At 48.7% G+C, this 14,368-nt stretch overlaps 1 protein-coding gene across 1 annotated transcript; it reads right to left on the bottom strand.

The window, feature by feature from the left end:
* Nucleotides 1-449: 449 nt before the first annotated feature.
* MYD88 (MYD88 innate immune signal transduction adaptor) lies at nucleotides 450-13,983 on the bottom strand. The gene is made up of 6 exons (XM_074574017.1): nucleotides 13,576-13,983; nucleotides 8,759-8,890; nucleotides 6,875-7,055; nucleotides 5,635-5,726; nucleotides 3,846-4,020; nucleotides 450-2,135 (listed from the first exon to the last, which is right to left on the bottom strand). The coding sequence occupies exons 1-5, from the start codon at nucleotides 13,934-13,936 to the stop codon at nucleotides 3,866-3,868; spliced, it is 921 nt and encodes a 306-aa protein (XP_074430118.1). The 5' UTR covers nucleotides 13,937-13,983; the 3' UTR covers nucleotides 450-2,135; nucleotides 3,846-3,865.
* Nucleotides 13,984-14,368: the final 385 nt, after the last annotated feature.

The raw sequence follows: 14,368 nt of genomic DNA, 5'->3' as shown, positions 1-14,368 counted from the left end.
AGCTGCTGGGTTTGTAAATTATTCCCTGCCTTGGGTTGACTCCGAGCCAAAGGAAATAAAGCTGGCAAAATCCTCCAGATCGCTGCCCTGCAGTCTATCCTCTGCCGGGGCCTCTGGGAAGGATGCGGAGCAGGAGCGAACGGCCCAGCACCCCTGGGGGTGGGCAGCAGGAGTCCTGCCTTGCTCCCCCCCGCCTGCTGGGTACCAGGGCTGAAGCAAGGCATGGGCCAAAAAGCCAAAACTGAGACCTGGAGAGGAAATGCAATTCCTTCATAATTTTCCTCCTGACGTGACACAACTCTACCTCTCGCTCTTCCAGGCACGGCCAGAAACCTCCTGAAGAAGCTGTTTAGGCAAAACAGAAAAACAAAAAAGCACTAGCCTTCACTAACGCTTCATTTTCAGACCAAGTGTTTCTTCTCTGATGCCCAAGAAGAAGATTCAGCCTGCTGGGTTTAAATTCTTTATTTTAAAAATGTTTCCACAAGTAGCAAAAGTCTGGTTTTTTGAGGAGGAAAAATCCACAGAATCGTTGACTATTTTCAGAACGGCTATAAAACACGTACATTTTTACGAAGATTTGTATCAGGATAGAAAGTAGTATAAATATATATGTATCTATATAAAAATAAATGATTTGGTACTAACAGATTCAACTACGACAATTTCAATGAGGGAAAGAAACAAAATGGGGAAAAAAGTATAACATCACAATTTTTTAAATCCCTTTTTTAAAGGTGTTCAAAATTTTGACCTTCCACTGAGTGTGAAAGAGGGGAGGAGAACCACAGTTGCCACTGAAATGTGTTTACCGTAACTAGATTTTGTATCGTTCATAGACGTCACAATTCATAAAGTCACTGTGACAAGGCAGATGTGAAAACGTCCGAAGGGCACGAACTGGTTTTTTACACAGAAAAGGATACATATTTAAAGCACGTACTTGACATTTTAGGGCTGTTACCTCCCTTTACCCCAAAATAATTATTTTAGCCTTCAAGACAATTGTAACTGTTTGCAATAAAGCAACAGTACGACAACAGTAACACTCGACGGCACAGAGCTGGGTGATGACAACATCCCGAAGCAACACTGAGCAATTTTTTTCACAATTATTTGGAATATCGGATTTATCTACTGGAAGTCAGGAGGTTTAGAAATTCAGCTCTTGTTTTTGCTTCCCCTTGTAGAAGCAGCACTTTCCCTGCTTGGCGACCACCAGGTCATCTGCTACCAACAGTATTATTTTTGCTGCTATTTTTTTTCTTTTTCCCTCATTTGTAACACCCAAAGTCCCAAACCACCTGTCAGGACTCGCTCAGAAGGTGCTGCAAGAGGCTTCATCTGCCAAAATTCTCAACTATTTTTGGTATCGCCTCCACAGAAGAAGGTGGAAGGGGCAGAGAAAGAGAACCCGCTCCTCTCCTGTCCCTGCCGGACGCGGCCGTGACGGCGGTCCATTGCCTCCCTCTAGTGTCTGCAGCGCAGCCGCCTCCGCCGCCGCTCCCCTCGTTAGTCACCGGAGCCCTTCCAGCTCCCCAAAACAGGAGGAATCTGGTTTGGTCCTGCGAGTAATGACCCATAATTAATGTTTACAGACACTCCAGAGTAGGAGAATTCACGGAGCCCGAGCAGCGCCTGGGGATCAAGCGGCTTCCAGAAACTCTTCTATAATTAACATTTAACGATTATGCAGAAGCCCCGAGGCAAGCCGCTGTCTCCACTTCTGCAGGAGAGGCCTGAGGGCAACAGGACATGAAGCTGCGCTATTTAGAAACCCCTCATCAGCTTTTCTGCTCCCATGCCCACAAACTTCTCACTTGTTCTGGCAAGACAGAGAGGTGCCATTGTCACTTTGGCAGCAATTATATTGGTAGGAGTGACAGAAAAACACCCAGCTCGCGGGGCCTATCCGAAAACGGCCCCTGATGCTAACATGAGGTGCATGAACCAGCTTCACCGTGTTCAAGTCAAGGGCTTGGCCGCTCTTAGCCGGGTGGAACCAGCGCGTGGACAGGAGTTCGCAGCACCCTCTGGTAAGGCACCGTTCATTGACAGGGTGGGCGAGGGAAAGGCAGGAGCACACGTTTCCGTCTGCGCCTCAGCCCTGGTAACGCTTTAAAACAAATCCTTCACTAAAAAAGAAAAGAAAACCACATGCAGATGCAACCTTAAAAATGTAAATGAGTAAAACATTGAGCCGTAAAATCAACATGAGTCAGTGGCTGAAGTAATGAACAAAGTGGTAGAGTTCAAGCAACTGCAGATACATCAACAGGATTCCTCTCTTACCAATTTAAAAAGTAAATATTTACTGTAAATCTGTTTAATATACCAACGGGTCGCTTTAAAATGCTACTTTGGGCAGAACCCTTGCCTCCCACCCCAAGCACTGAGAGCTGAGCAGACCCACTACTCGCTCGGCAGAGTTCAAGGCTGAGCAGAGAACTATCCGCGTTAGTCACAGAAATACGCGAATGATTGTGGTGGTTAATTAAAATACGCTCTTTCCTGTTGAAATAACATTAGCTTTTATATTTTTAACAGCCCAATTGACAGTTAAATACAGTCTTTATTCAACATCCTAAAAGCTGATGTGTTTTGGAAGTCTCTTAAAGTTGAAACAATTTAAGATCTGGACCCACTTAGGTGCTCACCCTATTACTGGTCAAGTCAATGAGCAACAGCATCCCGCACTTTGTGTAGTAAGGACTTTCACTGAAAAGACGTATTTTAAGACTGGATTTCTACTAAAGAAAGGCACTATTGTAAACACCTAATAAGATCTGGGACTATAAAAGGCTCCTATAAGATGACTTCAGCAAATGTGACCTGAACAGAGACCAACGTGGTACCAGAGCGTGTGTTTCCTTGCACTTCTTGCTTTCAACAAGCAAAAAATAACCACTTAGAGCAAATCTGAGGGAGTGCCTCAAAAATAATAGTGACAAGGGATTTACCCTGTAAATAAACACAGGACAGGAATATTGTGATATTGAGGAAGAAAACATTCGCCAAATAAACCAAGGTCAATAATTCTGCATTAGTTATAATTACAAGGATAATTACTCTTAATTTTGCAGATATTGCTAAGAATAATGGAAGAACTGTTCACTTCTTTGCAGGGCTTTAACAATTAAAATATACTTCCGCTTTTCTCAAAACAAAGACCGAAGGAGAACAAGCGTGGGCTGGGGAGAGCCCACAGGCATTCCCCCGGGCTGCCCAACAGCCGGGCTGCAGCACGGGGCAGGGGACAGTGTCCCCAGCAGGGACAGGGCTGCCGAAATCAGTCATTCTCACGGCACCAACCGTTCACAAAGCAGACAACAGGGTCTGAAACCTCGGTTCCTGCCGATCACCAGGCAGCCATGCGATTTCACTGGAATTAAAAAAAAAAACAAAAAAACACACCAACCAAAAAAACCCACACCACCAACTTAGACGTTACTATAGCCATTAAACAGCTTTTAAAATGATTATGAAATATTTGTTTAAGAAAGCCTGCATTTTGAGGCTCTGAGATCTTATTAAATGCTTACAACAGAGCCTTCTTTTATTAGACACTCCATCTTTAAATGTGTATTTTCTGTATTTTCAGTGGCAGTGCTTACTACACAAAATGCTGGATGCTGTTGCATCCAGGATTAACTTAAACAGGAACACCCATGCGGTTGCTTTATTTCCCCTTCCGAGTTATAAAAAAGTGCTAGAGAACATTCTTTGCTTCTGGTTGCAGGCTCCAAACACGGATTGCAAGGATCCAGGTTCTGAAGTGGTAAAAGACCCTGCGTGAACGACACCACGGTCCAAAGGCACGGCCAGGAAAGATCACAAAAAAGCACCTAGCTCTCATGACTTTGCATCACGGCAGCATGAGGGATTTTGCAAGTCTCGTCCAGAACCATTTTTTGGTGCAAGGATTGGTGTAATCGCAAATTGTAATGAACCGTAAGATACTGGGAAACTCGTTCTTCATGGTTTTGCACTTGACTGGAATCAGCCGTTTGAGACGAGCACCTGGAAGACAGGTCACAGGGGCAGAGGATTACACAGAGCCAGAGTCATCCCACATCCATTTGCTCCCCACAGCAGCACACACATCAAGACCCAGGTTTGCTGCTGATTTTGCACCGATTACAAGGGGCTGCGAGGAATCACTCCGCTAACATGAACTGCTTTGCTGAGGCGTGCGCAGGATGAGGCAGCTCTCCCTAGCACTGCTACTGCTTGAAGGAGCAGCTCCTCTAAAAAGGAATCTCTCCCCTTATAATTCTCCACAGGGACACCCGCTACCACCTAAACTGTGCTGCCCAGCGCAAGTAATGACGCCGAGACCTGGATGAAGCAAGAAACCAGGATTCCATAATTGTAGCAGATGCTTAAGTAATCTGTGGACCCCCCAGAACTTGCCACCAAACCCTTCTGTGTGTTACGTTACCCCACGCAAGCACATAACTCTGATTTTTGTAAGCCTGTACTTAAACGTGTGTTTTTACTGGTAGAGCTCAGGTCATTAGAGATGGGCTTTTCTTTTCCTGTTGTTCTAATGAAAGGCATGATGCCAACTAAAAAAATGGGGAAGACCTAAAAGGACTTTGCTACAAATCTGGATGACGGGGGGCTGATGCAACATGCTGGGGGTGTTCAGTGATTTATGGCATCGTATGAAATTTTTGTGTCAAGGATGACGGAGCTAACTCCTAACTCTGCCACTGGCTTCCAGTTTAACCTCTGGCATGTCCCTTAGAAAACCATGTCAAATACCTCATCTCGAAAAGAGACTTTTCTGCATCTAGAAAAGACCCGTCATCTAGAAAAGAGATTTTTCTGCAAGTGCAGACACTCCTACTAATATTACATATCCTCCATAGTATTAGGCTGTGCTGTAGGATAACTACTGGTTAGAGAAAAGCAATCTGAACAGGCTGGACAGAAGTAAATCGATGGCTTTTCAATTCAGAACAAAACATGTAACAGATTTTTCCAATCCAAGTCGAACGGTCATTCCGTATTTTGCTTACCTATCCGTAATACTCCCGGATCTCTGCAAAAAGCTGCACGTTCATTACCTGCTCCCTGATTCCTAGCGTTTACTCACACCCTGAATTTATTATAAACCTTTTCCCTCTCCCAAGCCTGGCACGCAGCCGCACCGTCTCTGAAGCGGGCAGCGTTAGCCCACTTGACAGCCGGAGCACTGAAGCACGGACAGCTCAGCTTCTCGCTCGCGGCTGCGCAGAAGGTCAGCAGCAGGGTGAGGAACCAAGTCCAGGTCCCTGCCTGCACAACGAAATTACAAAGCCACTGTTACTTTTAATGGCCGCTTCTAATAGCGATAAATCTGTTTGCTCAGTGAAGGGCATTACACCCAGGGCAAGCCCTGTGCCTGGGTGGACTTTCACACACGGGAAACGTAGGTCAGCGGTGAGAACCCAGGTCTGCGACCAAGCTACTGCCTCTGTTATTTATTTTCTCCTTTCTCAGCCATATTTATCTAATATGTTTAAACACATCTGAGACTACCCCTCATTCTGCATTTCTGCAGTGCACTGATCTCAGCTGGAGGTGTTACTGTAATAAAAATTATCATGTTGATATGCAATTTTAAATAGGACGTTTGTGCGGTCTTACCTGGGGAAAGACTAAGAGCAAATTTGGTCTGAAAATCACACTCATCACTTTCCAGGTAATCATCTGAAATGACGACCACCATCCTCCGACACCTGAAGATGAAGCAGTCAGGGGAGGGAAAAAAAAAAAAAAAAGTCAACAGAGATGCTTCTCATTCCCAGTGGTAGAAGCACGTATTCCTCTGAGTTGCTCTGGTGCAGAAATGAACCCGCCAGCTGTGTTCCAGCAGCAACTAACTACTGCGGAAGGACTACTGACAGACAGAGAGCTACATTACACACAAAAACCTCATTACCAATACACACTCATACACCAAAAAATGAGGAAATAGAGAAGTCCGGATTATCTGTGCAATCTTTGATCCTCTGTCTATGCATTACAAACAATGCCATCGTAATTATCTGCTTACAGGCTGCCTTTACTGACCGAGCATAACAGGAACTTCTTAATATTAGAGTGAACTGGACAGAGCTTTATTGTACTCCAGTTACTGTGAATTCACCCGGTTTCATAATTTTGAGCTTGATTCTGCAATGTGTTGCGTACACTCAGTTGAGGTGCCTGGCTGTAAGCTGTATTTTAGGCTCTTTATGGAAGGGGACGCTGTACAAGGGCCGGGATGGTGAGGCCTTACGAGGGCGTCTGTTAACACCAAGCTCCCTCCCTCGGAAAGGCTGATGTTTAAAACCCAAACATCTGCCCTGGGATTTTTCACAGAGCCTCATTTGGCAGGATTGTGAGAGCAAATTGCCAGGGCCAGTACTTCCCCTCTCCACGCCAGAAGCACTTCCTCTAGGTCAGTCTCTATCTGGGGAGTTGCTTTTATGTCACCCAGCACCTGAGTCCCACAAAGGTTTGAAGGATCCTTGAAGTCAGTGCCAGACCCAACACCAGTGCTGTCCCCTCCAACTCCAAACCCTGTGGTGGAGCTAACTCGGCCTCGAGCTGTGTTCATTTCCACATCACCTCCAAGGATGCCACTGCAGGATATTCCAGCCAAAGGAAAGGCATCAAATGCAAGCAGCATCACTGTAGTGGCATCTTCCTTGTGAACACATTGAAGCAACACGTTTGGGAATGCTCGAGTCTTCCTTCTTGAGCCAAGAGCATAAAACAAATCCCATAAAGACATCCTTCTGGATTTTTACTGCTTCTCTGGCACCACGCTGCAGCCACCATGGTGAAATGAACGTAATGTTCCATTACACTCAGCTGTCCCAAAGAGCCACGGTTCACTTACCTCCTCTCTATAAGCTCTCCGCTGATGGACCACACACACGTCCCTGGCAAGACATCCCGATCAAACACACAGAGCTTCAGCTTGAACTCCGTTTGCTCCAGCTCCCTGATCATCTCCTGGACAAACTGAAGGTCTTTCTGACAGTAGCAGATGAAGGCATCAAACATCTCTGTTCCGTTCCCTGAAACCATTAAAAATTTAGCTGTCAACTTCTGCTACAAATGAACTCCTGTAGTGAACTTTCACTAGCTCCCACAGACTTTCACTCAGAAGTAGGAGCTTTGACAGACAAGCTCTGGCCAAACTTGTGGAGGTAATTTAACATTTCACCTGCCCAGACTCCTGTCCATTACAGGGCTGGCAGGAGGTAACACACGTCTGTGCCTTGACCACTCTGTTTCACAGTCCACCCTGTTCACGTAAACCCACATTTGCTGGCAGGGGGGAGGGAAGGGTCACCGAGACACAGACATGCAAAATCTGCAGGGGCAATAACATCCAGCCATGGGGAATCGAGGGGAGACAGTCTGGGAAGAGCCGGAGGGAGTGAAGTATCCCAGACGATTCAACTCAGAGCCCCAACGCTCTGGGAATTACACACCTAAAATAGCATTGTGACTCTGGCTCCCAGTTCTCTAGTTCGGGTCACAGGGATTCAAACTTCCCAACCAAAACCTTCCTGCAGGCCCTTCATCCAGAAGTGTCCTGACATCTGCTGTCTACTGAGCTACAAGGTAGGCCTTGAAATTTGGAACCTGCAATTTTTATGGCTGTCAAATTTGGGTACCTGAAGTCATATCCTACGTAAATGGCTCTTTTCCAATGAAGTTAATGGCTGGAAGCTCTTGTTTATTTAGCAGTTATCCAAATATTAAAGTGCTACATTTTAAGAGCAATGTCTCTTGTAATTAAGTGCCTTAATACTGCTGGATAGTTTCCCACTGTGTTATTTTTATTTTTTTTTCATATCAACGTCAATACCTATATTTTCAAGTTTTTATGCCAGTCAAAGCCTACCACAGTGAAAAAATAGGTCAAGCTCTAAAAGCTGCTGAGAAAAGTATCAACCCAGCAGGCAGATCCAGCGCAAGACGCATCCAGTCGAGCAGAAGGGTAACTGGCTGCCAGGTCAGTCAAACTGAGAGTACTGCGTTAGGGGTACGGCTAACTTGGGGGGTCACATCAGGCAAAGCTGCCGTGTACAAACACCGGCATTTCGGTCGATGGATATTTGGGGAGCGTTAATGATGTCTCCACGCACAGCGAAGGTGGTCACCCAACGTCGGACTAGCCAGGGGAGCAGCTGAAGAGGTGAGCTGACACATCTCCAGCCTCGGCTGCTGCTCTGTCTGCCACAGAACGTTATAGGCTGTCCGCTCCCTCAGCCCACAGCTGCACACTCAGAGACAACTGTGTTTCCTCTCTCCCCCCACTTCACACCCAGCCGTACTTCAAACCTGGCTCCCTTTTTATTCAAGGTGGTTAAATCTGCCGAAGAGAGGGCCGCGCAGCCAAGGCACTCTGCTTGGACATCCTTCCCCCTTGATTCCAACCCGCTGCGCTTTCAGCAGCTGCTGCTCCGTGCCAGGCTGTGCTAAGGGACACATTTTTGGGAAGTCTCCTCCCACACGTGTCCAGCGGGCTCTATGCCAGCCTGTTTCTGGGTACGGCGTTCCCTGGGGCTGCATTTCCTCTCTGCCCTAAGGAACAGGAAAAATGAAAGTGCCTGCAGACTACCAGCTGAAGCATTCTGGCCCAGGCTACAAAAATTCAGGGCAAGTAATGAAAACAAACAGGTTTTCTGCTCTTCTCACGGGGATCTGCTACAGCTGAAGGCAATTCCAACATGACGTATCCGGCAGCAATGTAACCACGGGTGCTTACCATACGGATCGTCCCTGGTGGTGATGCCCATCAGTTCTGACGTCTTCGGCACGCTGCTGTCTACTGCTGGCACTTGAAGCGGCTGGTCAGCCTGCTCCTGCTTCCTCTGCAAGTACTTCCTACAGTCCTCCTCTGCAAAAACACAACCAGGGCGAGAGGCTGCTGTGACGGCGGTTTTACACTGCTGAGTTCTTTAGAAGAGGAATAGCTATTTCATGAATCAGGGATATCAGAGGGAAAAAACCCCTGTCTCATTTTTGGTACCTGTTTATGGACCTGATGTCCTGGAATTTCCCTTACTCCTTTTTGAAGCTCTTGATGCTGCCTCCACCACCTCCCCTAGCAATTAATTCCTGAAGCTCATTCTTGCTGGGTAAAGAAGTACTTTCTTTTATTTGTTTTAAACCATTCTGCTCCTATTATCCTTAGTTCCCAGTACTCCTAAACACCATGTTCCATGTGTGTAACAGGTCTCAACTCTACTGTCTGCTCTCATTGTTACGCATTTTGGAGTATTTAAAATCATCAAATAATTAGAAGTCTTAGTATTGTCTTTTACTAAGAAATGTAGACACACACAAGCCGATTCACATCACCAGCCTTCGTCAGACCGACCTGTGGGTGATGAGTACATCCACTCCCCACATACAGGAGGAGCATGTAAAATTCTATCTATAAATTCTATCTATAAAGCTCCCAAAACAGGCTTTATATCATCAACAACTAGCGGAGATCGGGCAGTTATCCCCTCTAGGATAACTGAAGGGCAAGCAGGCCTGTCACGTTTGCTGCTGTGAACTTCCCGAACAGGGCAGTGATGGACACAGATCTATTCTGAAGAGATTTTGTTTAAAAATGAATGATAAATCTAAATGTAAAGTTTTTGGAGAAGTGACAAGAAACCCTGCAGCCTCTGACACTCTGCGATATGCAATTACGGAAGAACTTGAAAGTAAAAGGAGATTTGAAACCAGGACTTCACAAAAAGATGAAACTCCCTAGAACCTTCTCCTTTGCTTAAGATTAAAAAAAAACCCAAAAAACAAGTGTCAATCGGAACAGTATTCATCACTCAGAGCGTTAGGCTGGCATGCAGACTGCTGGTACAACAGCGGCAGCAGAGTAAAGGGTCTCCTGGAAGTGCAGGATGCAGGTGGGACCCCAGGGAGCACTGGTTGAACCCAGCCCTAACCAGTAATGAGCCCAGCTCCTGAAGCCCCATCCTCTGCTTCCACTTCAGCTTTGCATCTCCTGACTGGATTGTCCTCAATCTAATAAAGTGTCAGATCTGATCAAAGCTTTTCCTGAGGCTGAGGCATTCCCAGTCTGTCTCTCTCCTTCCCAGTCCTGCAGCAGAGAGAAGAATCAGCCACATTCTCTACCAGCCAGAAGGTTCAGGTCTTCTCTCACTAAAGCACAAACTCGGGTGCCTGCTCTCTGCCAGCTGCCTGTTGCCACAAGATGTGCACATTTCATGTCAGGTGAGTCAGTGTCTTTGAAACCATGATCAAAACTGCTTCAAATGGACCAAGGGGTTCAGAAGTTCCACAGGAAGGACTGACATGCAGGCACCACCTTACGTGTGCCATGATCCCCTAGGTAGCCAGGTTCACAAAATATTGCTGAATAGGCAAGAACAGGCAACTATTTACAGGCATACAAATACTAGTGCTCGCTACAGAAATGTTCATTTTAAGTGTATTTGGTCCATGTCCTCTGTCCTTGCTTCTCCCAGCTGCAAAAGTGGTGTCCACGCTGGCCTGACCTGCGTTTGTCTCAATGGGTGCCCAGAGCTCATGACCACACCACTCATGGCTGACACACGCGCTCATTAACACCAGCGTTCTCCTGATTCACCTAGGCAAGCCTACGCTCGCAGTTCTGATGGCATCATGCTGTAATCCCAGACCCCATTTATCCCTACAGGATAAACCTGAGAGCTGGGCAAAGCTCCCAAATCAAAACACTGGACCTTCACAGTTTTATTACAAGTGCAAACTGGGGGCCCTGTCATCCTGGAAGTGCCAATAGGTCCAGCGAACCCAAAGGGATGAGAGACATTCACTAATTTGGCATGGATCAGTCCCCAGTTGGAAACGCTGCCTGACTGTACAAGAAAATGGATGTGAACTAACACAAAGAAGTAGCAAGAAACTCCTCCAAGTTGTCCCACTCCACCCAGCATCTAACTAACACAGCACAGGCTTTACGTTCCTCCAGCGGTTAAACAAAAGCCTGAGGTATTGGAAAGAGAGAATAAAAACATGAAACTTAAAAGCGCAAAATGATTATCACAATGAGGAGAGAGAGAAAACAGACCCTGTAACTGTCAAGCAGGAAAGCAGCACTTTTATAACAAGTTGGGAAGAAAAAAGAATCGCTGAGTTTCAGCAGGAAAGAGCACAAACGTACCAAAGAGCTTCCCATCCCTAAAGATGATTGTGCAACAAAACAAGCCGCTGAGAAAGATCACGCACAGGGCAGATCTGTGGGGATGGTAAAGCTGCATCCTGGAGGTGTCTGTACTCCAGAGCGTGTAACAGCGGGAGCTGCTGAATACAGCCCCACGGTACAGAGAAAGCGGAACTAAAGGAGCTTGGCTCATTTGCCCACACAAAGACACCAGGTGTCACGTGCGCGATCCCAGAGTGTCCAGGACATCTGCAACAGGCCAGCAGGTATGACACTGGCCCTACTAATGACCTGTGTCCACCAGGAGGCAGAGGCCATGTGGGATATCCCGATGCCTCTCAAATGACCTGACATGCCTTTGTGTGGGCAGCCGAATTGCGCCCCAGATCTGCACCTCCTGCGATGAAAGCACAGACCGCAGAAACCTCAATACTGATGTTTTCTGATTCTGAGCTGAATGCCACTGCAGTGATGCCCCTGGTGTCAGGAACACTGTGCTTAAGAGTGCCTACAACCATCCATTTCCTTTCCTCTTACGAGTGTAAATATCTCAGACTTGTGCAAGAGTTCAGAGCACTAGCAACAGGGCGCAGGCCCTAGCTGCAGTCCTCAGCCAAAAAAAATAAGAGATAGGAATGGCCATGCTGCGTCAGGCTGAGGGTCCATCTAGCCAAGCATCCTGTCTCCAGCAGTGGTCAAAAACAGATGCCTAAGGGAGAACATAAGAATAAAGTAAGTGTACAGTGATATTTTCCTCAAATAATCTATCTTTTAGGTATAATCTACAGTCTATTTTTGTAATCTATCTTTTGGACAATTAATTCGTAGTTAAGGAATTTCCTGAGCCAGAGGCAAGATTTTTGTGTTGAATAGCCCTCAGTGGGTCTTTCTTCCATGAATTTATCCGTCTCCTCTTATCAGTGTGACCCATGGCCGGGCTAAACTTGTGACTTTCCTGAAGGGCAGGTTCCTCCCACTCATTCTGCCGTTGTCTTTTCAGGCTCTGACAAAGACCGTCCACCGTGTCCCCTTCCAGTGGGCCAGCTCCTGAGTTCAAGGGCCAGAAGAACCAAGGTGATGCCCAATGTTTGTGCAAAGCTCTAGCTCTCTCGCACAGCTGGAAGCTTCTACTATTTGTTATGAATCTCAAACCAGTGGATCACAAAACACACTGAATTTTATGTCTTTCCTCAAACCGAGTCTTCCGGATGTGTTCTTGAGTAGGAAGAACCTCAGGAGCATGGGAAAGTCCTCCACCGCTTCTTGGTCAGGCTCTCTACATGGCTGAATTTCTACATCTTCACTTTTCTCCGTAACAGGAAATGAGATTTATTATTTCTTCACCACTAACCCAGTAAACTGTATTATACAACACAGGACTTCATCAAAGTCTCTGGCTTTGTAAATCCTTCGGCAATGCATTTCCCCCTCTGATGACAGCTGGGTTCCCGCTGAATTTCCGTGATCGTGAAGAATACAAGGAGTCTATCAAGAACAACTTATCAAAACAGCACTAGGACCTTCCTACATCTCAATGACCTATCTCAATTTTTTTTTTTCAGTTTGCAAGGAAATTTTCTTCCCTTCCATTATCCAGTTAATTATTTTTCCCTTCCATTATCCCATTCCACAGATCCCTCATCTCTCCCTGTGAGCATCTCCTATCACATTCGACCCACACGTCATAATTTTCACACTGTCCTGTGTTGGTGCAAGCTCTCTCCGGCCTCACCTGGCCCAAAGCATCCTGTGACACACAGAAACTTTATTATTGTAGGTTTGGGATTAGACAGGACTCCCGATTACTTTGCAAGGCTTATGGCTAGCAGAAATACAGCGTTCTTCTCCCTTCTCTCCTGGAAGCTATGTCAGGTGAGGCTTCCAGGCCTCCAAGGAGGCCACTCCACAGCCTGGGAAGGGCTTTCCTGCTTGTGTGGGGGTTTTTCTTAACATCACACACACACACCCCGCCAGGACAGAGCAGCAAAGATCAACACAAAGAGCACCCCGCTCCCAGGCGTGAGGGAAGCACCGGGCTCAGGGGGTCCCTGCTGTCGCAGAGGGCGGCAGCGTCCCCGAGAGAAACCCGAGGCGAAGGGCACGGCCCCTCCATGCCATGGCCCCCCCACCGCGGGACGGCTCAGCCCCGCTCCCCCCCGAAGGCGGGCAGAGGGCCGTGGGGCACTGCTCCGGCCTCGCCGGGCGCGGAGGATAAGGGGCCGCCGGGGCGTGAGGGAGCCGGGCCCTGAGGGAAAGGGCCGCCCCGGTGTGAAGGAACCGGGCCCGAGGGAATGGCCTGAGGGAGCCGGGCCCTGAGGGAAGGGCCTGAGGGAGCCGGGCCCTGAGGGAGCCGGGCCCTGAGGGAGCCGGGCCGGGCCCGGGTGCGGGGTTCCGCCGCGCCTCACCCACGCTGTCGGCCAGGTCGAGGAGAACGTCGTGGCGGCCCAGGCGTCGCAGGAGGTCAAGGAGACGGCCGACGGTGGCTCCGCCGGGGCAGCGGCACTGCCATTCCTCCAGCAGGGCGGCGGTGGGGTCGGGCTGCGCCTCCAGCCGCCGGATCTCCAGGTACTCGCAGCCCAGCTCCTCCGCCAGCGCCGTCCAGTCGGCGGCCGCCGCCGCCCGCGGGTTAAGGTAGAGGCCGAGGCGGCGCCGCACGCCGTAGTTGAGCGCTACCATGGGCACGGCGTGGAGGTCAAGCAGCGGCGAAGGGCCGGGGCCGGACTCAGGGCCCGGGCCGGGCTCAGGGCCCGCCGGCGCCGTGTCCATGGCCGCGCCGCTCTGGCAACTTCCCGCTCCGCCGCCCTTTCGCTTCCCGCCGCGCCCCGCCTCGCCGCCGCCCGCCCCCGGGCTCTGCCCGCCCCCGCCTCCGCCGCCAGGGTGGTTCGCGGGGACCGGTTGTTCGACGGGCCCCACGGGAGGCGAACGGCGCCGGTTCACCGCCCCGTCCCTCGGAACCGCTCCCTCCCGAACGGGGCCCGGGGCAGCCCCGAGCCGGGACCGGGCTGGGGGTCACTCCTGCCACAGAGGGGACAGTGCTGTCCCTAAAGCTGCTTTCCTCTGTGTCCCCCCCAGTAACCCCGTGATGGCTACATTCCTGTCCAGCCCCCTAACACAACAGGAGGGTTATTACCGTGGCTCCGACAGGGCACATGTTCAAAATCACTTGATTTGTTTCCTTTTCATAGAAGAACTTGCTTT

Source organism: Larus michahellis, chromosome 2, assembly GCF_964199755.1.
Source record: "Larus michahellis chromosome 2, bLarMic1.1, whole genome shotgun sequence".
NCBI classification, from domain to species: domain Eukaryota; kingdom Metazoa; phylum Chordata; class Aves; order Charadriiformes; family Laridae; genus Larus; species Larus michahellis.
This window is presented reverse-complemented; position numbering and strand designations above follow the sequence as displayed.